The sequence below is a fragment of the Gossypium hirsutum genome, chromosome A07, assembly GCF_007990345.1.
Source record: "Gossypium hirsutum isolate 1008001.06 chromosome A07, Gossypium_hirsutum_v2.1, whole genome shotgun sequence".
NCBI classification, from domain to species: domain Eukaryota; kingdom Viridiplantae; phylum Streptophyta; class Magnoliopsida; order Malvales; family Malvaceae; genus Gossypium; species Gossypium hirsutum.
In genome coordinates, this window is record NC_053430.1 from 94848983 (window position 1) to 94874362 (window position 25380).

Below are 25380 nucleotides of genomic sequence, written 5' to 3' on the forward strand. Positions count from 1 at the left end.
AGATCTGTCGAGCTGTGAAACAGGGGATACTTTAATGAATAAACTGTACTAATGTGCTAAGTCAAAAATTCTGAAATTTTATGGTAAGAAGGAATATGAGTCTAGTTTCACGGAAAATTTACGGATTTAAATTTTGAGTTTCGTAACTCAAGTTATAATTAAATTAGTGACAGTTGCGCAGGTGGACAGTGTTGTTATGAACAGTGAATTTAATTTTAAAAGCAAATTTTTATGCTCCGAATCGGTAAGTTAAATTGGATGACATCTCGTACTCGATTCCGGATACGGTCTCGGGTAAGGGGTGTTACATTTAGTGGTATCATAGCTACGGTTTAGTCGATTCTCGGACTAACGTAGCGAGTGTAATAGACTATCTATACATGCCATAATTGAATAATGATAGTGTGACGACTCCTGACATCTTAAAATGTTTTTTTATAGTAATGGATTCTAACCGTGATACAGCTGATGATGCTCAAAGTAATGTGCCTGTTGAAAGTCGATTCGAGACTCAGGGTCAAGGAGATGAGGCTCGAGAAGCTTTTCTCCAAATGATGAACAATTGGTACACTGAGTTTGTTAGAACTAATCCTAATGCTCAACCTCCTCCGCCCCCTCCTATTCCTCAAGCTGTTCCCATAGCTCCTCAACAAACTGAAGTGTTAAAATTGTCAAAGCCTCCAGTGGACAAAATTCGAAAGTATGGAGCCGAAGAGTTCCGAGCTAATGTAAATGATGATCCTGAAAGAGCAGAGTTCTGGCTTGATAATACTATCAGAGTGTTGGATGAATTATCTTGTACTCCAGAAGAAAGTCTCAAATGTGCTATCTCATTGCTGAGGGATTCGGCTTATAATTGGTGGAAAACTTTAGTGTCAGTAGTGCCTAAAGAGAAAGTTACATGGGACTTCTTTCAAGAAGAATTCCGGAAGAAGTATGTGAGTCAGCGTTTCATTGATCAAAAGAGAAAAGAGTTTCTTGAATTGAAACAAGGGCGCATGACGGTAGCCGAATATGAGCGAGAATTTGTCAAATTAAGCAAGTATGCCCAAGAGTGTGTATCTAATGAAGCTACATTGTGTAAAAGGTTTGAAGATGGATTAAACGAGGATATCCGATTGCTAGTGGGAATTCTTGAAATTAAAAAGTTAGTGGTACTAGTTGAAAGAGCTATCAAGGCTGAAGAATTGAGCAAAGAGAAAGAAAGGTGGAAAGTGAAGCAAGAGATGAAAGAAAAAGATCAATGGGCAAGCCATTTCAGTCTCAAGCGAAGAAGTTTAAAGAAATGAATACTCGATCGAATGTTTCTAGTGTGAATTTTCAAAGAGATCGAGGAAGACAATATTCAGGTTCTAAAGCTCAGGCAACTTCTATGGCAAGTACAGGTAGTGTTAAACCTACTAGACCGGAATGTCAACATTGTGGAAAACGACATTTGGGGGAATGTTATTTAATCAGCCGAGCTTGTTTTAAATGTGGATCTCAAGATCATTTTGTGAAAGATTGTCCGGAAAGAGAAGAGATAGAAAAGTTTCAGAATGTGAGATCGAGCAGTGTGACTACTAGAGGAAGACCACAGAGAAATGTGGGGATTGGAACTAGTGGTAGAGGCGTAACAAAAGACACGACTGGAAGATTTGAAGTGGGAGCTCCAGCAAAAGCTTATGCCATCCGAGCTAGAGAGGAAGCATCTTCTCCTGATGTGATCACTGGTATATTTTCTCTTTACGACACTAATGTTCTTGCATTGATTGATCCTGGTTCTACTCACTCGTATGTATGCATGAATTTAGTGTCTGATAAGAATTTGTGTGTTGAATTGACTGAGTATGTGGTTAAAGTGTCGAATCCTTTAGGCAAGCATATGATAGTTGATAAAATATGCAAAAATTGTCCTTTGATTATACAAGGTCAGTGTTTCCCTGCCAACTTAATGTTGTTGCCATTTGATGAATTTGATATTATTTTGGGAATGGATTGGTTGACATTACATAAGGCCAAGATAGATTGCAGTCAGAAAATTCTTGAGTTGAAGTGTGGTAGTGGTACAGTTCTTCGGGTTGAAACAGATAAGTCAAATGTGATGCCAATTGTGATTTCTGCCATGTCTGCTCAGAAATGTTTGAAAAATGGTTGTGAAGCATATCTTGCTTATGTGTTGAACACAAAAGTGTCTGAAATAAAGATCGAATCAGTGCCAGTGGTATGTGAATATGTAGATGTGTTCCCAGAAGAGTTGCCAGGTTTGCCTCCGACTAGAGAAGTAGAGTTTGGTATTGAAGTAATGCCAGGTACTGCTCCAATATCGATTGCTCCCTACAGAATGGCACCAACTGAATTAAAAGAATTAAAAGTGCAATTACAAGAGCTGACAGATAAAGGATTTGTTAGACCAAGTTACTCTCCGTGGGGTGCTCCCGTGCTATTTGCGAAGAAAAAGGATGGGACATTGAGATTGTGTATTGATTATCGTCAACTTAACAAAGTGACAGTGAAGAATAAGTATCCATTACCCCGAATAGATGACTTGTTTGATCAGTTAAAGGATGCCACAGTGTTTTCCAAAATTGATTTGAGATCCGGATATTATCAATTGAGGGTTAAAGAGTCAGATGTGCCAAAGACTGCTTTCAGAACCCGATATGGCCACTATGAATTTCTTGTAATGCCTTTTGGTCTGACTAATGCTCCAGCTATTTTTATGGATTTGATGAATCGAATTTTCCGGCCCTATTTGGATAAATTTGTTGTGGTGTTTATAGATGATATTCTTATTTATTCCCGAAGTGAAGCCGAGCATGCTGAACATTTAAGAATTGTGCTACGAACGCTGCGAGAAAAGAAATTGTTTGCTAAATTTAGCAAGAGTGAATCTTGGCTTAGTGAAGTTGGATTTTTGGGGCATATTGTCTCGGGAGATGGCATTCGAGTGGATCCGAATAAGATATCGGCAATAGTTGAGTGGAAGCCTCCAAGAAATGTATCTGAAGTTAGGAGTTTTCTGGGCTTAGCTGGATATTATCGTCGATTTGTAGAAGGTTTTTCGATGATAGCTTCACCGATGACAAAATTGTTGCAAAAAGATGTTAAGTTCGAATGGACCGAGGAGTGTCAACAAAGTTTTGAGAAATTAAAGAAGTGTTTAACTGAGGCACCAGTGTTAGTGCAACCTGAGTCAGGAAAGGAATTTGTTGTTTATAGTGGCGCGTCACTAAATGGGCTTGGATGTGTATTGATGTAAGAAGGAAAGGTGATAGCGTATGCTTCTCGACAATTGAAACCGCATGAATGAAATTATCCTACCCATGATTTAGAGTTGGCTGCTATTGTCTTTGCTTTGAAGATTTGGCGTCATTATTTATATGGTGAGAAATGTCGTGTTTTTACAGATCATAAAAGTTTGAAATATGTTATGACACAAAAAGATCTGAATTTGCGGCAAAGAAGATGGTTGGAATTGTTGAAAGATTATGAACTTGTGATAGATTATCATCCGGGAAAAGCTAATATAGTTGCTGATGCTTTAAGCATAAAGTCTCTCTTTGCTTTGAGAGCTTTGAATACGAGATTAACATTGACTGAAGATGGATCATTGTTTGCAGAGTTAAAAGCTAGACCATTGTTTCTTCAAGAAATTTGTGAGGCTCAGAAAGTGGATAATGAATTGCAAAGAAGAAAGACTCAGTGTGCAGTGGACAATAATTCTGATTTTCAGATTGATTCAGATGGATGTTTAATGTTTCGTGATAGAATATGTGTTCCGAAAAATGTTGATTTAATTCAGAAAATTTTGCAAGAAGCACATGATAGTCATTTGGCAGTTCACCTCGGTAGTGTAAAAATGTACAATGATTTGAAGAAATTTTATTGGTGGTCGGGTATGAAACGGGATATCTCCGAGTATGTGACAAAGTGTTTAGTGTGCCAACAAGTAAAAGCTGAACACCAAGTACCTTCAGGATTACTTCAACCTATTATGGTGCCCGAGTGGAAATGGGATAGAATTACTATGGATTTTGTTTCTGGATTGCCATTGTCACCGAAAAAGAAAGACTCAATTTGGGTTATAGTTGATCGATTGACTAAGTCGGCTCATTTCATTCCTGTGCGAATGAGTTTTTCACTTGACAAGTTAGCTGAATTGTATATTGCTGAGATAGTCCGATTACATGGTGTACCTATGTCTATTATATCTGATAGAGATCCACGATTTACTTCAAGGTTTTGGAAGAAATTACAAGAGGCATTGGGTACTAAATTGAATTTTAGTACAGCATTCCATCCCCAAACCGATGGACAGTCTGAAAGAGTAATTCAAATACTCGAAGACATGTTGAGATGTTGTGTATTGGAATTTGAAGGTAATTGGGAAAGATATTTACCTTTGGTGGAATTTGCTTATAATAATAGTTATCAGTCAAGCATAAAAATGGCACCTTATGAAGCGTTGTATGGACGAAAGTGTCGGACTCCATTATATTGGACTGAACTTAATGAAAATCAGTTACATGGAGTCGATTTGGTAAAAGAAACCGAAGAAAAAGTGAAGATAATCCGTGATTGTTTGAAAGCTGCATCGGATCGACAGAAGTCGTATGCGGACTTGAAAAGAAAAGAGATTGAGTTTCAAGTGGGAGATAAAGTATTTTTGAAAGTGTCTCCATGGAAGAAAATTTTGAGATTTGGCCGTAAAGGCAAATTAAGTCCAAGATTTATTGGTCCGTATGAAGTAATAAAAAGAATTGGTCCAGTGGCTTATCGATTGTCTTTACCACCGGAATTGGAAAGAATTCATAATGTGTTTCATGTTTCTATGTTGAGGCGATATCGATCGGACCCATCACATGTGATTTCACCGACTGAAGTGGAAATTCGATCGGATATGACATACGAAGAAGAACCGATTCGAATCTTGGCACGAGAAGTGAAACAGTTGAGAAACAAAGAAATTGCTTTAGTGAAAGTGTTATGGCAACGACATGGGGTGGAAGAGGCAACATGGGAAACCGAGGAGGCTATGAGGAAATAGTATCCCAACTTATTCACTGGTAAGATTTTCGAGGACGAAAATCCCTAAGGGGGAGAATTGTGATAGCCCGAAATAGGGCCTAATCGGAATAGTGGTTTCGTAACCACAAATCCGAAGTGAAATAGTTTAATTTTATAAATTTTATTAGTTACTGATTGATTGAAATGTTGTGTGAAAATATGGATAGGAAATTTTAATGCTTTAGTGCTTAATTGAATTTTTAGGACTAAATTGAGAAAAATACAAAGTGTGTCTAATTAGTGATTAAATGACTTAATTGAATTATTGCATGAAATTGGAAGTGTTTATGTGGCAATTAGACCATAAATTAGTGTTATGGACAAAAAGGGTATTTCTAGAAAAATATCTAAGTAATGGGTCAAGGGCATTTTTGTCCAAATTGGGTAAAAGACAAAATAAAGAGAAAATAAGTGTCCATCTTCTTCAAAAAAATCAGAAGCTTGCTGCCGAAAGTTTCAGGTTACCATAGTTAAGGGTTTTGATTTTCCTAAGCTCAATTGTAAGTGATTTCTTGCCCCGTTTTTAATTATTTTCGTATTTTTATGCTTATTGAAGCTTGAATTTCATGTTTCTACCATTTAATTTAAATGAAATTAAAGTTTAAAAATTGACCCATTCATGATATAATTGTAAATTGATTAGTGATGTTAGATAATGAATGTTTGAAGTGTTAATTACAAGTTTTACTAGATGAATTTCAATGAAAAATGTTGAAAAAGGGCTAAATTGTGAAAGATGGTAAAGTGTGCATAAAGTTGTGATTTTGTGAAATTGAGGCCCGTTATGAGCATGAAACATGATTTAGTGAAGTTTGAAATTTAAGAATTTAGAGAATTTTTATTTTTACGAGCTTAGGGACAAAAGTGGAATTTTTGAAAAGTTATGGGGAAAATGTAAATGTGTCAAAATGTTGTGTATGAATTGTATTTGAATGGAATATTGATAAAATGTATTAAATTGTGTTAATATAGATCAAGAAAGAAGAAATAGTGCAAGCGATCGGGGAAAAGAGAAAGTTATCGACTAAATTACAAAAATAGTCGTTTGGCATCCGAGGTAAGTTATATGTAAGTAATAGTTATATTTGTATAAATTGTGAATTATATTTGATATGTGAATTAATATTGAATGTGGAAGGAAAGTTGTTCATGAATTATTCAAGTGATAAAGTGTTGAAAATAAAGTGTTAAGTGTAAATTCCCGGTTGAACTTAGGAATAGAATTGGATACAAGTGACATGTCACTAGAGACCAGTGTTACAGTGTTACAGTGAGTCCCGGGTGCTGGGTGATCTAGCATGTGTTGCAGACACCTGACAGCTTGTGTGAGCAGACCCGTGGACATTTCCAGTGTTATTGATCAGTGGTAGCTTCGGCTACATTTCAGTGGTAGCTTCGGCTACATATCAGTGGTAGCTTTGGCTACATATCAGTGGTAGCTTCGGCTACATATCAGTGTGGCACTTATGTGCTAAATCTCTACGTATCCGTATATATTCCAAGTGTTCAACGGGATTAATAATGAATTAAAGTGAATATGAAATGTTAAGTGTGAAAATGTATATGCAAGTGAATTGGTAAGATTGTGTATGTGTAAGTGATTGAAATTGCTAAGAAATGTTTTGATTAGTTATATGTTAAAAGTGTTAATTATTAATTGAGTAATTATTGTTTACATGTAACTTACTAAACTATTTATAGCTTACACATCTCTTTCTTTCCTTTGTTTTATAGTGATTTGAACTTGATCGAATAGTGGACCGTCGGAGCTCGTATCACACTATCATAACCATCTCGGTATTATGTGCTTTTCAAAATGTTTAAACTATGGCATGTATAGAGTCTTAATCATTTTGAGCATGTCCAAATGATATGGCTAATGTTAGCTATTGAAGTAGTTATTAATGAATATGTTTTGGAGTTATGTATGTTTAAATGGTAACTAATTCAAAGAAGCAGTTTCTTTGACAGCAGCAGTGACGTGAATGTGAAAAATCACCATAAATAGTAGAAATGGAATTAGAGGGTGAATGATATATATAATTAAATCTTATCAAGTCTATTTTTACATGAAAGAAACGGTGTAGGTAAAGGAATTTTATATTTTGAGATATTTAAATTTTAGTGAGACAGGGTCAGAATGGTTTTTGAAGTCCCCTGTTCTAACTTTAGAAAATTATTATAAATTGTACAGAAATAATTATAGGTCATAATTTATATGTTTAGATTCCTTAGTGAGTTTATTTTCAAAATAAATTAATGGTAACCTTATATGAATTCTGTACAATTAGATATTTGATTTTTAGCGCCAAGAGGTCAGATCTGTCGAGCTGTGAAACAGGGGATACTTTAATGAATAAACTGTACTAATGTGCTAAGTCAAAAATTCTGAAAATTTTATGGTAAGAAGGAATATGAGTCTAGTTTCACGGAAAATTTACAGATTTAAATTTTGAGTTTCGTAACTCAATTTATAATTAAATTAGTGACAGTTGCGCAGGTGGACAGTGTTGTTATGAACAGTGAATTTAATTTTAAAAGCAAATTTTTATGCTCCGAATCGGTAAGTTAAATTGGATGACATCTCGTACTCGATTCCGGAGACGGTCTCGGGTAAGGGGTGTTACAGATGTTCGTAGTGTGGCATACCTAAATCTTAAGTGGATGGTAGACTATATACGCGTGACTTGTACACATTGATGTAAGTAAAAGCCTGAGTTCAAATAGATAAAGAACCGAAAGTTGGTGCGTTGGGTGTACGACTTTTGTAATATGTACCATCATTCACAACAGTGGAATTCATAGCCTAAAACATGGGTAAATGATATCATCTCATTGGCATTACATGGTTGACGAAAGGTAAACGTGGCTACGGGTCGTTCGTCTTTATGATGGATGACTTGATTACTATTTGGTAGTGATTGATTTTTCATGAAGGAAAATGTAGTGTTTACCATGAGATAAACTAGGATCATATTGGGAGAACAAGTATTATTCTAAAGAGATTAAGGATATCCTGTGAGGGTAACACACTTATGACAAGATCATTATAGGAGCGTTAAGTAGTTGCTTTCGTAATGGTAAGTCGTTGGGGAGAGCTTAGTCACAATACTATAATGAAATGACTTCATGACTAAATGAGTTTATAATTAATAGGCAAAAAGTAAAAACTTAATTATAAATTATTTGAGTCTCAACTACATACGTCCAATCGGTCCCTTCGTTAGCTCATTGAAACCAGAAATGAATTGCGTGTTTGAATAAAAATGAACGGAATGGATAGGAAAAAAGAAATGAAAAACATTTAGGAATGATTATGTTTTTCTTTGAAATGGAGAAATGAAATCATTTGGAACTGAATGTAGGTTTCCAAAAATGGAAATAGAAATGAAAATGATTCATTTCTTATCCTATATGGATTACTTAAAAAATGACCGGGAGAATGAATTTTGTTTTTAGATTGTTTTGAAGCCTAAAAATGAAAATAAATCATTCAGTCATAGTGAACATGTAACACCCCTAACCCGTATCCGCTGCCAAAACAGGGTTTCGGAGTATTACTACCATTTGCAGATAACTTAAAAAAATTAAAATACTTATCGATTCAATGCATCATATAAAATAAATATATTACCATTCAATCAACAGTTTGGCACTTGTATAATCATCAAACAACAACATTGTTAGTATACTTGCTCATATCTCATATAAATTCAACATTGATATATCTATTTTCTCGACATGTCGCACTTTAGTTTAATAATAGTCTCAACTTACATAATTTCCTTGTATCAACATATCAAAGATAATCATATATGTACGTGTCATGAAACATATCATGCTCTTACCGTTTCTTCACAAGCATATATCATTCATTTCATTATATCAATATTTTATGTTCCATCATTTCCATATATTTATGTATATTTATTCTGGTAATAGCTTATATCAAACTTAACATAAATTATATTCCATGTACTTATACTTATTTCGTTTATCCATTTTCATAATTATTTCATACAACGCTTTTGTACATATATTTCCATATGACCAGTTCTTGTAAACATTTCACACAACCATTTCATATAACTATTCTTCATCTGGTACATTTTACCTGAATATCAATTGTTCAACAGATGTTATAGCATCTCCCATCCACGGTCTTATTTATCTTTGAAGTGATGCCATAGTGTCTTTCAACTATGGTCTTACTCATTTTCTGTCATGTTGCCATGGTATCTTTCAACCATGGTCTTATTCTTTTCATGTCACGTTGCCATGGTATCTTTCAACCGTGGTCTTACACATCTCATATCAGGTTGCCATGGTATCTTTCAACCATTGTCTTACACATCTCATATCAGGTTGTCATGGTATCTTTCAACCATGGTCTTACACACAGGTTGCCATGGTATCTTTCAACCATGGTCTTACACAAAGGTTGCCATGGTATCTTTCAACCATGGTCTTACACATTTCATATCAGAGAGCACATTCCCGCCAACCTCATCCTTACAGCGTGATTACCAGTCCAGGCTAAATCCCCTGTAATATAAACTCATAGAGTATTGTCGGGATTACCAGTCCAGCTAAATCCCCTGCAACGACAATTACTCTAATGAGCTTGGATCTGAATTACCAGTCCAGGCTAAATTCAGACCCTAATTCAGATTAACCGTCCGGGCTAAATCCATTTTACACATATTCTTCGGGAGGGCTATATCAAGATAGAATCACCCGTCCGAGCTAGATCCTTTTTACCGTCAATTCCTTTTCAGAGATCCATCGAATTTTCCTTTCATTCAACCGAGATTTCTTCCCATTTTATCAAATATATCAATGTTTCATAAATTTTCATACAATGAACATTCAAATCATATTCACATCAATAAAATACAATCTCAAGCATTTAAGAATATAATTCAAGTTACACGAACTTACCTCATTGCTTGTTTGTGTTTATAATTTCATTAACCTGATATCTTTTCTTTTCCACAATCAAGTCTCATATTTGAGTCGTCCGGATCTTTATAAATAAATTTGATCGTCATTTTCATTCATTTCATATTCTAATGCATTTAATTAATGCTCTAGGCAAAATTACCATTTTGCCCCTAAACTTTTAATTAATGACGATTTCATCCTTAGGGTCAGGAAAATAAAATTCTTGAAATTTAATCCTTATTTCCAGCTATTATTCTCATATATATTGATAACAATCCATGAATTCTATAAAATATCAGAATTTTTCATAATTTCAACACTTTTCAATTTAATCCCTAAAACATGTTTTCCCCCGATCTTGAACTAAATTAATAATTTCATTCAATTTTGTAATTTAAATAATAAAATAATCCATTTCATGCAATTTGGTCATTTCTGACATGTTTACAAAATTGCCCATAAAGTTTTACTTTTATTCAATTTAGTCCCTGAGCCTAAAATATGCAAATTAGCCATGCTAGATGAATATTCATACATATTTTTCCTTCTCCTCCTCTCCATTCCACATCCTTAATGTATATAACACACTTGTAAGTAACATTATCCATAATTTTTATTATTTACTTTTATGAATATTCAAGCTGTCTATCTGCATCATAGTCACTAAATTATTTATATCTAGATCTATAGAACTCCAAATTAATATCTGATAATTTTCCCTGAATATAGACTCATATATATTCTTACCATAAAAATTTCAGCATTTTTGGTTTAGCCAATAAGTACAGTTTATTCTTTAAAGTTACCCTTATTCTGCTGTCTGACAGTTCTGACCCTTCTTCACCAAAAATTAATTATCTCCTCATACAGGATTCAAATGATGTTCTTGTTTGTTTCTATTAAAAATAGACTCATTTAGTATTTTATACATATAAATTTAAGCCCATAATTATTTTTATTCAATTTTTTATGATTTTTCAAAGTCAGAACAGGGGAACCCGAATTCATTCTGACCTTGTCTCACAAAATTCATTATATCTCAAAATTTACAAATTCATTGCTTAAAATATTTCTTCTATGAGAAATTAGACTCAATAATATTTAATTTCATATTTTTTTCATCTTCTAATTCGATTTCTACAATTTATGGTGATTTTGCAAAGTTAGTCTACTGCTGCTGTCCAAACTGTTTTTGTGCAAGCTATTAATTACCATGTTATAACACCCTTATTTTCTTTTTCTACACCATTTCTCATCACTTTCTCTTATTTCCTCTTCACTAACATATCAAAAACATAGGACCTTATGTAAGAAAACTCTACTATAACATTATTTCCATGCTTTGTCAATAATAACAAACTTAAAAACATATTGAAATCTTTATATACTTACCTTGTTCTATTGATACTAATCTTTAACTTGATTTTTTCTCTCCTCCAGCTTCTATTTCTTGAATCCAACTTGATATTCTAACTCCCCATGCTCTCCTTAATATTTTTGTCTCTTGGTAGCTATGGAAATTCATTTGATTCTTGGGTGAAAATGGCAAATTTTTGGTAAAAGGACCAAATTGTAAAGAATGCAAAACTTTCTTTCTTCCTCTCTTTCTCTCACGTTAGTGCATGGGAAAATATGGATGAGAATTTCTCATCTTTCTTTCTTTATATACTAATAAAATAATTGTAATGCCCCTTACCCGAGACCGTCGCCGGAGTCGAGCACAAGGCACTACTAAACTTATTTGAGCACTTAACCAAATTCAGATAATTTATATCATACTTTTCAGACAAGCTGTCCAACTGCATCATAGTTGCTAAAAAAATCATATCTCGAGTTATAAAACTATAAATTCAAATCCGTAAATTTTCTCCGAATTTAGACTCATATATCTACTTACAAATGTTTTTATATAATTTTTGGTTGGTCCAATTAGTATAGTTTATTAGTTAAATTCTCCCCTATTTCAGGGTTTGGCTACTTTGATCCCTGTCCATTACAAACCAAATTTCTCCCTGTACAGAATTCAAATAACCATGTAGTTTGTTTCTATTAGAAATAGACCCAATGAGGAATCCATACATATACAGTATGACTTATAATTATTTTTGTACAAATTTTAATGATTTTTACAAATTAGAACAAGGGAACTCGAAGTCATTCAGACTCTGTCTCACAACAATTTAAATATCTCATAACATAAAATCCAATTGCATGCACCGTTTCCTCTATATGAAACTAGACTCATTAGGCTTTAATCTCATTTTTTTCTCAGCCCTTAACTCAACTTCCACAATTTATGGTGAATTTTCAAAGTCAAACTACTGCTACTTACCAAAAACTGTTTTAGTACAAATATTGTTAACTAGTTTATAACATCTTTTCTTCAATTCATTCAAACTCTATACATGCCATATAAATCTTTAAACATAAAACAAAAACTACCGGAATTGATCTGAATAGTGTGCCTTGTTGTGTTGATCCGATCTACCAACTTCTCTTTAATTCAATCTACAAAAGAAATTATCAAACACACACAGGTAAGCTTATTGAAGCTTAGTAAGCTCATAGGCATAAAAACACAAATCTTATCAAATATTGTACACAATCATATATCTATTAGTTTAACTATTTCATCCTCCAAATCACAATTTCATTAATAACTCATGTGAATAATTTCCATATGGCTACTCACAATTTAACTCCCTTAGGCCCATTTCTCATTTACTTCATTGTCAAATTAGGGAACAATAAGGGAATTGAGTGCTCCATTATCACATTGCCATGGTAAACTATGGACTTTCACATTGTTAAGCATCACACACCGAAGCCATAGCCTTGCCATGGTCTTACACGGTTCACATATCATACCGAAGCCATATCCCAGACATGGTCTTATACGGAATCACATTATCACATTATACCGATGCCATAGCCCAGTTATGGTCTTATACGGAGTCACATTATCACATTGCACCGATGCCATAGCCCAGCTATGGTTTTAAACGGGTGCACTTATCACATATTTTTCGTCAATTCATCAGGGTCACAGAATAGAAGCACTCAAATCCATTGTTCCTACTAATTTGTACTTTTAGTTACACGTTATTTATTAGTTAATGCAAATTGATAATATTCATCAACAATAAAATACTTTAACAATCATAAGATTTTCATAACAAAACATTGAACTTTGCCATATGAACTTACCTGGGCTAATTTGCAAAAGTCGTAGAAATTCAGGGACTATTCTTGAATTTTTTCCTTTCCACGATTCAATTCGTTTTCTTGATCTATAATTATAAAATCATTCCTTCATTAGCATCCATTTCAATTCTATTCTATTTCACAATTTATGCCCTTAAATTTTCGAAATTACACAATTACCCTAAACTTTTCAATTTTTACAATTTAGTCCCTGCTCAATTTATTCAACAATTGAACTTTTTCTTCTCAAATAACACTTTATTTAAACATTATAAACTATCTCACAGCTTTTGACATTCAAAGTTTCATCACAAAACCCTAATTTCACAACTTTCACAATTAGGTCATAAATATTTATTTCTAAAAAAAATCTCTCCATAAAATCATCATATAATAAAATTAAAACCTCAATTCCATGATAAATCATCATAAACTTTCAGCACTTGTTCATGGAAACTTTCAAAATTATCCATATAATCAAAAACTAATGAATTAAACATATGGACATAGTTGTAAAAGTCACAAAAACATAAAAATTATCAAGAAAAAGCAAGAATTAAACTTACACGATGTAAAAATATGAAAAACCAGCTTTCTCCAGACCTTCTACGGTGTTTTGGCTGATAAAATATGAAGCGATCTCTAGATTCTTCAATTTTGTTATTATTTTATATGTTAAAGTTGTAAAATTTCCAATTTTGCCCTTATTTCCCTTATTTTTCTACTGATTTTCTTGCCTTTGCCGTCTAGATTATTCACTTTTAGGCTTAATTTCCCTTTAAATCTTCCTTCTTTTAACACTTGAGCTATTTAATCCTTTTAGCAAAATTTATTTTTATTACAATTTAGTCCTTTTTATTTAATTGGCTACCTAATCGTTAAAATTTCTCAACCAAACTTTAATACTAGCTAATGAAACTTCATAAATATTTATAAAAATATTTATAGCTTGATTTTCAAATTCGAGGTCTCGATACCTTGTTTTTGACCCATTTGACCTAATAAGTTCTTTTAATTCACTAATTTCACCATTTCACAAATTCTTCTAAATTCTTACTTGACTCATAAATATTAAATTACTATGTTGTTCAATCTTATTTGTCGAATTTAGTAATCTCAAATCACCATTTCCGACACCACTGAAAATTAGGCCGTTACAATAATAATAAAATATCTTATTAAAATATTAATAAAATAATATTTATCTAATTAAATAATTATAAAATATCAAAATATCTCTAGCATCATTATTACTTTCTAGATTTCTCTTTCTTCCAATTGACCATTTTGCCCTTCATTATCTTTTAAAATTCTATCCTTGAGTCATCATTTAATTTGGTAAAATTACAATTTAGTCCCTCATAGTTCTTCATCTATTCAATTTGGTCCTAATTCATCCATTTTCCTTAGTTTCTAAAGCATTCCACTATTAAATTATTTACACTATTGGTCCTTCAACTTTTTCATATTTATACTTTAACCCCTCAAATTTTGAATATTTACTCTTGTGCAACAAAACTTTTCTCACTTTTACAATTTAGTCCTTTCTTGAATTAATATATCATAATATACTTCTCAATATTGACATAACTCAAAATTTCCCTTTTTGTCACTTTATTTCCTTATTTTACTATATCAAGGATAATATCTTACTGTAAAAATTTTCAGAGTATTACAGAATATGTTGAGTTGTGAAATATTAAACATATTTTCTCGAAATTTTACTAGGGGCAAAATTGTTAAAGTTTTACCATGGTTAAAATCATCAAAATTTTGCTAGAGGTAAAATAGAGATGAGAAAATTATTTTATATATAAATATTAAATTTTATTTTGAGAAATATAAAAATTGAATCGGGTTGGATCACATTATAGAGTATTGGGTTAAAAAGGCCCAAGAAGTACTCGTAATTGGACCCGATGTGAGAGAGGCTCAAAAACCCCTGATGGACATGAAGGGGGTGGCAACCCTAGTAGGCAATTACTAGGGTTTGTTGTCCACCCTAGTCTTATTCTAAGTAGGATGATTTTATATTTAAAACAAACCACTACAACTCAATAAGGGTTTTACCTTTTCTTCCTATAAATAGATGACACCAGTAGAGCTATTAATGCAACTTTAAGAGTTTGTTATTTTGTCAAAGTATAAAGAGAATTTATTCTCAACTATTATATATATTTTTCGGAATAACACTTCTACCGGTTTTTATTAAGAAGAGAGAATTTTTGTTTTCACCTCAAAAGGAGAGAGAACTTTTTCTAGTTCTGTGTTTCGATTCAATTCGTTCAAGCCCGCATTTAAAGCAGTTCGTGGTAAGAGAACATCAGAGAAGATCGTTTGGTTAAAAGTCGGGAACAACGAACGTCCCTTAAGCCGAAAACACAAGTACGAATTTGGTTAAAGTTTATTACTATAAATATCATAACCGGGTCAATTTTTAAAATTTTAGGTTTTCGTTGTGCAAGAAAACCGTTTTCAAATTGGGCCTTTTGCAACAGTCGTAACGTAACTCACTGAGATAACAATGTCAAGACGTGGAGATTATGAAGTTGCAACGTCGGTCTGAGAATTTCAAAACTTTACAATTTGGTCTTAATTCATGCTTGAGTTAAGAAAAGAGCTTTCGTAAGCTCGTATGGGACTTGAAAATTATTGTGTTGCATATTTAGAATGTGTATGATACTTATTTGCATATGTTATTGATTGAATGTTGTAAAATTGTCTGAGGTCACTTCGGTAATGAATATAACATCCTACAGCTTGAACCTAGTGATTGGGTCGGGTGAGGGTTGTTACACTTCACTAAGACATTCCCCTTTCAAGTTTTGTTGTAAACTAAGTGACTCGCTTGAGTTTAAATATCGGTTACTATATGAACAATGATAAGTGCTCACCCTCGCAATCTTCTACCTAGCACAAGTTGATCACATATAATAGTTTTAGCTTGCTTATATACAAATAAATCATAATCATTCCCCTGTACAAAGAGGTTTTCAATTATCCTCATAAAAGTTACGAGAAAAATTAATATCTTCAAGATATTCCAAAGTTAGTGTGACTTGATCTTCTTAAACAAGGAACTTTGCATTAAAAGACTTTGATTTGATCCATTGTGATTTGATTATTCACACTTGAACATCATAGATGGGCCCAGATAATTCTTAGAGATCATAAATGCAAAGCCCTACACGTTTTAAATCAAAAGATTAATAATACAAATAAGACAAGTTTCAACTTATTCCAACTATGCCTCAAGCTACAACTACCATTGTAGTTGGAAATCAAAACTGCTTATAAGAGTTTTTTATATAAACTTTTAATAAATATATTTATTACATAATTTTCTTCACCTACATCATGGGTGAGCCATAATCGAGTGTTATTATAAAACTCTTGATTGCGTTGGTATCACGAGTTAACTAGGCACCAACTTAGTCAAGAAAAATACATAAAATCAATTTCGAAAAAAAAAACTACTTTTCCATATTACTATTTTTATCCAAAAATCAATATAATTAACTACTCACTTTTTTATCAAAAAGGGAAAAAAATTGTTGACTCGAAATTTATCCATCACAACTGAAGCACGACATATATGGGGTGATTGTAAGCACTTAAAATGATAAACAAATCAACCTCAGATAGTCCAAAGTGGAGAACAAAAATGGGCAAAAGAATCGAGTATCCACCAAACTGAAAAAGATGACGACAAGCCATTCCTAAAATCACTTGCAAAAGTAAGACTAAAAAACATGATACAAGAGGAGACAAAAACTTCTAAAAGTGAAGACTTATTAAACAGTTGAAAAAATATATATATAAAACTTAAGACAACATGGGTCCAAATCAACTCGTGAAATTGTTTATTATTCTGAAATACTCTCAAAATAGAAACATGTTAAGAAGCCGGCGAAGAACCACCCACTTTCCAAGAGAAATTGTTGGTGATCGATAGAGTTTCATTGACGATAGACACCATCATCTGTCCATCACAATTTATGAAGACAACAAAGATACCCACAGAATAGAGTTGCATACTAAAAAAAAGAAGACATGTGAATTGAATAAGAAGAATAAAGAAAGAGAATTGGTGGGAGCCGCTTGGCAAAACAAAAGAGAATAAACAAACAATTTAGAGAAAAAAGAAAAAATTTTTAAGGTTTCTTAAAATAAAATAATTACATTAGCAAAGATATCAAAATCGAGGCCTTAAAAACTTCGAGATCCCAAGTTCAAGTAACATGTAAATGAATAAGTTTTTCTCCATATTTATTCTTATAGTTAGTTTATTAATTTGAGTTTAGTTATTAATAATTAGTTGTTACGTTAATTATTTAATTTAATGCTTATAATGATTGATTTTGATTAGAAATGTTGATATAGTTATAATTTCAAAAAGAACAATAATTTACATTTTTATTACCTTATTATCAATAATTATTATTTTTATAAATCATAATTATCAATTAAAATTTTATTTTAGCTGTACTTTTCACCCACACATTGGATTTGTCAAAAGACTAGTATTTATTATGCATTTGTATTTGATACTCTGTCGACATAAAATCGGTAAATTGACAATAAATTATATTGTGTCAAACGATTAAAAAATCATTATAAATATTCCAAAAAAAGAAAACTAAAAACATTGGTGTGTAAATTTATGCACCATTATATTTGTAATACCCAATTTTAGCTCGGGCTACTTAATTCCAGCCCAATAAATAAGACCCAAATAATTCCACATAAGAAAATCCAAAATTACAAAAACAATTAACCCAAACAGCCCCAAAATACCCCAAACCTAAAACATTTTTCAGCAAACCCTAAGCACTAGAAGCCTTCTTTGCGCCGCAGCCACGATCGCCTCCTCAATACACGCGCGCCCTACTCCACGTTAGCACCCACATACCACGTCGCCCTCCTTCACGTCTTCATGACCTGCAAGTTGAACAAGAAAACAGTAGGAAACGGTTTTGTACTTGGCTATAAAGCCTTTGAATTTTTCATTGTTTGGGGTAGGGGGTTCTTTCTTTTTTTGAGAGAAATAGAACACAGATTGAGGAAATCAAACAAATATACAGAAATCAACAAAAGCAATAGAATACGTTTCAAAGGTTATTTATCGTTGTTTCTACTTTGTTTTACTTTTTTTTTATTCGAATCTACAAGTATAAAATATAAGAGAGAATGAGAGGCTTACCGGAGTTATATCGCATTCACGCCGTCGGTGGGCCGTGCTCCGTTGGTCACGATCAGATTTTGAAAATGGTTGGGGGCTTGAAATGAGCCTTTCGGCTGGAGAAGAAAGGGAAAGTGAGGGAGATGAGATAATGTCCAAGGCATTTGGATTTTTTTTTTTAAATAAAAGTTAAAAAAGTTTTCTTTAAAACACAAATTTTAAAGCAGGTTTTAAATAGTAAAGTAAAACAGCATGGGGTTTGGAAAAACTAAAGTAGTATCGGGTTTGGAAGTCCGCGCATTTTTCTTTAAATGGGTGATTTGCACAATTAGTCCCCAACTTTCGCACTAGCTCTCAATTGGCCTTATTTGCATATTATTTGTTTTTTCAAATTTTCCCTGAAATTTCTGTGTTGTTGCAATTTAGCCTGGGCCTAGGTACTGTGTTTTGGAGATCTGAATCATTTGCGTTTTCAATCCTTGTAAGTTTGTACACATTGAATTGTGGTCCTTAGTTTTAATTTGATGTTCTATTTATTCATAAATTATCTCTTTAAGTTTGGTTTATTTCAATTGAGTCTACCTACTATTTCAATATGTGTTTCTTTTATTTCAATGTGCTAAAATTAAATATCCCCATACATTTTTTTTATATTTACACATCATTTAGTTATATATATATTATTGACGTTATATTATTTTATATAGATATATTTTTCCCCTTTTACAAAGCTTTTTTTTATATAAACTTTATTCTGTCACTTTTATTAATTCAAATACTTTTTATATATTTGTATTCCTATACACCAATTATTTATATTAAGTCTTTTTATGTAAATTAATATGTGTATTATTTTGTATATTGTTTACTTTATATTATTTATTTTAAAGTTCAATTGTATTTTATTAAATATATTTTATTTATTTATATTTTTCTTCTCTTTTTAAAATCTTTATGTTGTTTGTATAGTAATGTTTTTATATTTTCTTTCTGCCCAATTGTTCATTTAATTTTATTTTGAAACTTGATATTTCTTTAGTGTAATTTGCATGGAATTTCCTCTAAGTCGGCTTCTAATTTATTAGCTTTCGATTATTAGTGTTTGTATTTATATAGCATATAATATCCTGTCACTGCATGTACCTTAACTCGTTCCTTTGTGTTTTTCATTACTTATTCATGTAATATTATTGCCCCGAATTTTTATTTCATGTTCAATACTAAGCTTGTATGCTCGTTATTGCATCATGATTTTGAAATTCCAACTTTTCGCCCAACACCAATTGTTTTTATCTCCAAACAAGCCAAAAAAGTATATTTTGACTCGGTTTTTATAAATGTTTATTTGAATTTTCTCAAAATAAGGCAATGTTTCGCGCTTGGAAATTCGAAAGATCGTGCCCTAAGGTGCTGGGTTTCGATTTACTGTTTGACCAAATAACCGAATGCCCTTTTTTAAATTTTGTTGCATATTTTGGGAATCTTGAGATGATCTCAGTTTTCGAAGGCTTAAAATATCGTGTCTTAACGTGCTGGATGTGGTATTTTATTCGGGACGAGTGAAGCTTGAAATCCGACTCAAGTTGTGCACACATTTTTAAGGGGATCGTATTTGTCGCGTATTTTGGAAATCTTGAGGTGATCTCAGTTTTTGGAGGCTTAAAATATCGTGTCCTAACGTACTGGATGTGGTATTTTATTCCTTTGGAACGAGTGAATCTTAAAATCCAAATCGAGTTGTTTACGCATTTTTAAGGGGATCGTATTTTAATATTTTTCCTTCAAATTTCAACGATAGGACATTAAATAATTAATTGGTACCAATTTTGGGCGTTACGAGGGTGCTAACCCTTCCTCGTGCGTAACCGACTTCCGAACCTGTTTTCTCAATTTTCACAGACCTAGAATTATTGTTTTAATAAATTAAATATTTTATTAAAATGATCAATCTCAAGGTGATCTGATTACACCTCAAAAAAGGATCGGTGGCGACTCCATACCTCGTTTTAAAGTCGACCCCCATTTTTAAACCTAAAAAAAAGGACTTCGACAATATTTTTCTCAATACAACTCACAAACTATAAATAATTCTTACGATTTGAACCGATAACGTGAGTTATGAGATGAACACCGACTATTAATAATTCAGTTATAAATTTATTTATTTACTTGTGAAGATGAATATATATAGTAACAATAAGTGAGACAAATAAGTGAATAAAATAAAAATAATTATATACACCAAAAAATAAGTATGAAAATTAAGATGGTGAAGATGAGACAAGTCCAATAATTTAAGGCGTTGATGACTTAAAGTGGTGGAAATTAAGGTGATGATGGATTTGGAAAGAGAAAGAAGGCTTTAGTTTAAACTTCCCCAAATTGTGGTGGTTAGTAAGATTCGTAAAGATCTTGCCTTCATTAAAATAACCTTGGATTTCTACGTCAATCACGCTAACATCTTAATTATAAGCCAACATTGTGCGTCACCATGTCCCTGCCCTCACTCTACATACATTGATCTTCATTTTTCTATTTAATTACGTCTCTTCGGCCTATTTTCATATTTATAAGATACAGTTTATTGACGTGATATATTAGCGATAATTAAATATCATACATAGTGATATATTATTCCTTTTAAAGATAACATGTAACGAGTACAACGTGATGAACATATATATCCTTAATAATAAAATAAATGTTAAATATCATCGATTTTTTTAATTTATCTTTTAAAAAATAATAGCTAATTTTATTAATTTATTTCACTATTATCATTAATTCTAACCTAACACATTTAAAGTATGTATGATATTGATTGTGATGTTAGATTAAGAAATTAAGGTCGAAGAACATACTGATTTCACGTGCATCATGGAGTTTTCCATGTGGGAAGTAATAATTATAATAATATAATTCTTTCTCAAGAAATTATTCATGGATGTATTAAGATGGGACTTTTTTTTTTAATGTTTTGAAAGTGTTAATAATATAATGAACATTTATATGTTTTAAAATAATTAAATATAAAATAAAAATTTAATTAGCTCAAATTTAAACTTGAAATTAAAAGGATGAATAAAATTCGTAAAAAAAAGATGTATTCTAAATAAGTAAAAATATTTTCTATTTCTTTACCGATCATGTGAATAGTTAAAATATATATAAAAAATAATACTCTGCTAAACTATTATAGTACAAACGGATAATTTAACTATTATGACAATATAAATAAATTAATACAATCTAAACTAAAATTAATTAACTTAATTAATTGAACTAAAACCGATATATAATCACCGCTAAAAATCTCGAATTTCAATACTCAAAGCCCAAAACTTCCCTTCTATACTCTACTTTTTAAGCTTAAAACACACTCTTTTTTAAGGAGATTGCATGGAAGGGGGGTGGGGGAGGGGGTTTAATAAATTATAAGAATAGTTTTCTTGCTCTGAGGGCATTTTTCATGGCCAAAACTTGCTTATTTGTTATTTCTTAAGGATCATTTTCGCAACCAACTCTCCTTTTTCTTGCCTGTCTTCACTCACTCTCAAGTAAATTACCTTATATAACAATATTATTAGCTCATGAAACACAGATAGCAATTTCTTGATTTGCTATTCTACAATCTGCCATGGCTGATATTGATTTTCACTCAAAACCCTTGAAGTTGTTTGGGTTCAATATCGGGGAAAGAACTGGCAAAGGATCAAACAAAGCACCACCAGCCGGAGGATCGCTGGAACTTGACCGTAAATACGAGTGTCAATACTGTTGCAGGGAGTTCGCAAACTCTCAAGCCCTAGGAGGTCACCAAAATGCTCACAAGAAGGAAAGGCAGTTACTAAAGCGTGCTCAAATGCAGGCTGCTGCCACTCGGAACTCCATGATATCGCCTTTTACACCTCCGCCACACCTCCTTGCTGCGGCGGTGTTACCAGCCGCTGCACCACCGCCACTGTATCATTCTGCTTTTTACATGTCACATGGAGGAGGAGGAGGAGGAGGACCAGCCCCATCGTATATGTTGCAAGGTAGCACGCACCATTGTGGGACTGGTTCTGGGCATGGACGGCGTTTATATACAGGAGAAGGAAGGGAGAGCATGGCAGCCGCCATGTCAGATGATATCGGGGATCATGCCGGAGTTTTTTCGGTAGTGAGGCGGTTCACTGGAGATGATGGTGGACCTAAGATTGATAATGGATTAGGTCTTGATTTACATCTTCGTCTAGGATCGTCTGTGCCATAAATTTTTCTAAAAAAATTGTATGGACTTGATCAAGCTTAAAATTTATAGAATTGAAGTTCTTGGGTTGAAAATGTAAAGTTTTTTTTTTTTTTGATATTCAACGTTTTAATTTCTTGAGTGAAGCAATTATGTATGTATGGAGTATTAAACTTTTTTTCAATTCTCAGCCTTGTTAATTTCCCTAAATTCTCGTAATCTTAATTAGGGTTGAATCTTCCACCTAAGATTATGTTTATCCCATATCTAAGAAACATCATTGTGACTTGCTGTAAGAGGTATTCATGGACCGAATCGGGTTAAATCAAAATCTTAAGTTCGTTTATTAAAGTTTGGATAAAAAATATATCTAAAATTTTGCTCAAGTTTGATCCGGATAAAAATGCTAAAATTTGAACCCGGTCCACTCGTATTAATTTTTCATATATAATTTTTTTTGAAAAAATATAATACATCCAAAATACAAAAAAAATTAAAATAAATGTTTCCCAATAAATTGAAAATAAATTTAAAAAAAATCATGTATACTTAAATAGTAGTAAGATAAGTGCAACTTAATAAACAAATGCTTCTAAAATAGTAACAAAATTAACAATAAAAAAAGAGTTATACAAAATTCAAATAATAACAACAAAATAGTAGTAACATAATAGTAAAAAAACAACAAGAAAATAGCAATAAAACATAAAAAAAAACAGCAAATTCAGGTTGGGCTATGCTCTGACAAAAAGAGCTTTACTCGAGGCCTAGTCTGTTTTCTAAACAGACCTTATCTTTTTACCTAATCTCATTTTTTCAAGTTTATATTTTTACCCAAACTTTTTCACGTTTTAAATGACCCGACCTATGAACAGATGTACTTGTTGCTCCTCATCACCCCTTCTATAACACCTCTCTCCATTAACCCAATTATCATCCCATAATCTAACTTTAGAACAATCAATGACTTGCCATTGCACCTTATCTTTAATAAAATTCCTTCCCTCTAAAATACTTGCCCATGCCCAAAAAGGCCTTCCCCCCTTTCCTTGCATCCATGCTAGATCCTTTAGGAAAATACCTAGCCCATACGGCCTTTGGATTTATCAAAATCCTCCGATTTTTTTTAGCTAGTAAAGCAACATTCATCAATCCAAGATCTCTAAAACCCATACCCCCTACACCTTTCAACTTGGTTAAACAGAGCTAACTCACACAATGAATTTTTCGCTCATCATGTTTCTACCTCTACCAAAAACTAGCAATTGCAGCATTAATATAGTTGCAAAGCTTCTTTGGTAGTTTAAAACATAGCATCAGTAATTAAGGCATGCGCAAGCAACAACTATAATCAAAACATACCTTCCACCTTGTGACAACAGGTTCTTCTTCCATGGTTTTAGTTTGTTAATTCTCTTCTTAATAAAGCTCATTGCCATACCCTTATTATTTCCCCCAAAAACTTGGAACCCCTAAGTATGACCCAGCATTCTTTGCTTCAACAATTCCTTCTACCATCCCATTCCTATTCAATTCAGAAGTATTTGCATTGAATATAACACTTGATTTAGCCAAATTCACACTCTGTCCAGAACCTCCACAATATCTGTCAATAATGGACTTCAAAACACTAGCATTGTTAGGGTCAGCAGGCAAAAAGAAGAGTGAATCATTTGCAAAAAAAACAAGTGTGACAACACAGGACAGTTTTCACTAATTTTAATTCCCTTAACATGTCTAGGCTCAATTGCACTATTAACCATTCTAGATAAAACATTAGCCAGTATACCAGTCTGGCCCAATAGGATCTTGTAAAGTTGTTACTGTTAAAATGGGCCCTTTTCAAGATTTTGGGAAATAAGGTTGGGGTTACAAACAAGCCCCCATATTCGAATCTAAATATATTGGTTGGATATTAACTTAACAACTCTCACAGTCATATATGGTTTTATTGAAATGAAAATAACAAGAGAATCGCTAGCACTTGGACCAAGACTCTGCTATTAGATTGGGATACATAATCGTTGGAGCATGGAACTACACCATCATCTTACCTAACAAGTTACCACTTTAATTAGCCGTTAGAAGATGACATTTTTTTAATATAGTTTAGTCGTTAGGAGGCGTGAGGATTTTGTTGAGGGATGTGGTGTGATAAAAGGTGGAGATAGTGTTGCAGGGCGGCAGCAGCAGCACATGCATAGGATTTTGCTGCAAATAATGGCGCCTACACAGGATAACACTTGGTTGGAGGGGATTCACTTCAAGTCATCAAAAAGCCTAACAGATGGAAAATGACCTTTCTGCATTACCATAACAAGATAAGCTAACAAGGCCACTCTCCAACTATTGTTAACTTTGAGATGGATGATAATATGTATTGCACCCATCTATTCAATAGCTAGCTTTAAATTGATGAAGTAGAATAGAGTGGATGCCAAAATTTTGTTGACTAAACTTTACCTTTTTGTTTTAAGTATTTAGATTCGAGACTTACCATGCACAATTACAATGTGTGAATCTCTAGTCTCATCATATATATGTCATATATGAGTTTTATCCGATTTTTTCATTAATCTATAGTGTTTATACTGATTTGATTTTATGTTATAACTACTTAAAAATGTAATGATAAAATATTTATAAAAAAAAAGAAAAACCTAAAAAGTATTATCAAATATTAATCAAAATGCAGTTCGAGAAAGCTGAAAAAGGAACACTGCCATAGCTATGGGCCTTCTTTGCCCAAATCACCCGACGTACACCCAAA

At 32.6% G+C, this 25380-nt stretch overlaps 2 protein-coding genes and 1 long non-coding RNA gene across 3 annotated transcripts; 2 read left to right on the forward strand and 1 right to left on the reverse strand.

Moving 5' to 3' along the window:
- The first annotated feature begins 1206 nt into the window (after window positions 1-1206).
- LOC121203770 (uncharacterized) lies at window positions 1207-15598 on the forward strand. The gene is made up of 3 exons (XM_041074222.1): window positions 1207-1712; window positions 3603-3835; window positions 15488-15598. Exons 1-3 carry the CDS (start codon window positions 1244-1246, stop codon window positions 15596-15598), a joined length of 813 nt encoding a protein of 270 aa, XP_040930156.1. The 5' UTR covers window positions 1207-1243.
- Window positions 15599-17845: 2247 nt separating this feature from the next.
- Window positions 17846-18973, reverse strand: LOC107955491 (uncharacterized). The gene is made up of 2 exons (XR_001699984.2): window positions 18401-18973; window positions 17846-18138 (listed from the first exon to the last, which is right to left on the reverse strand). It is a non-coding gene; the product is annotated as an uncharacterized lncRNA (long non-coding RNA).
- A 3043-nt stretch (window positions 18974-22016) lies between these two features.
- On the forward strand, window positions 22017-22634 carry LOC121203771 (zinc finger protein 6). The gene has a single exon (XM_041074223.1). The coding sequence runs from the start codon at window positions 22017-22019 to the stop codon at window positions 22632-22634; it is 618 nt and encodes a 205-aa protein (XP_040930157.1).
- The last annotated feature ends 2746 nt before the right edge of the window (window positions 22635-25380 follow it).

What these genes read in the sequence shown, in the direction of transcription:
- LOC121203770 (XM_041074222.1), top strand. Translation starts at nt 1,244, where the DNA reads ATGGGCAAGCCATTTCAGTCTCAAGCGAAGAAGTTTAAAGAAATGAAT. An exon ending in TTCTCCTGATGTGATCACTG is followed by an intron (nt 1,713 to 3,602) that starts GTATATTTTCTC and finishes CATTGTTTGCAG; the next exon opens with AGTTAAAAGCTAGACCATTG. An exon ending in TGGCAGTTCACCTCGGTAGT is followed by an intron (nt 3,836 to 15,487) that starts GTAAAAATGTAC and finishes AATTCGTTCAAG; the next exon opens with CCCGCATTTAAAGCAGTTCG.
- LOC121203771 (XM_041074223.1), top strand. Translation starts at nt 22,017, where the DNA reads ATGGCTGATATTGATTTTCACTCAAAACCCTTGAAGTTGTTTGGGTTC.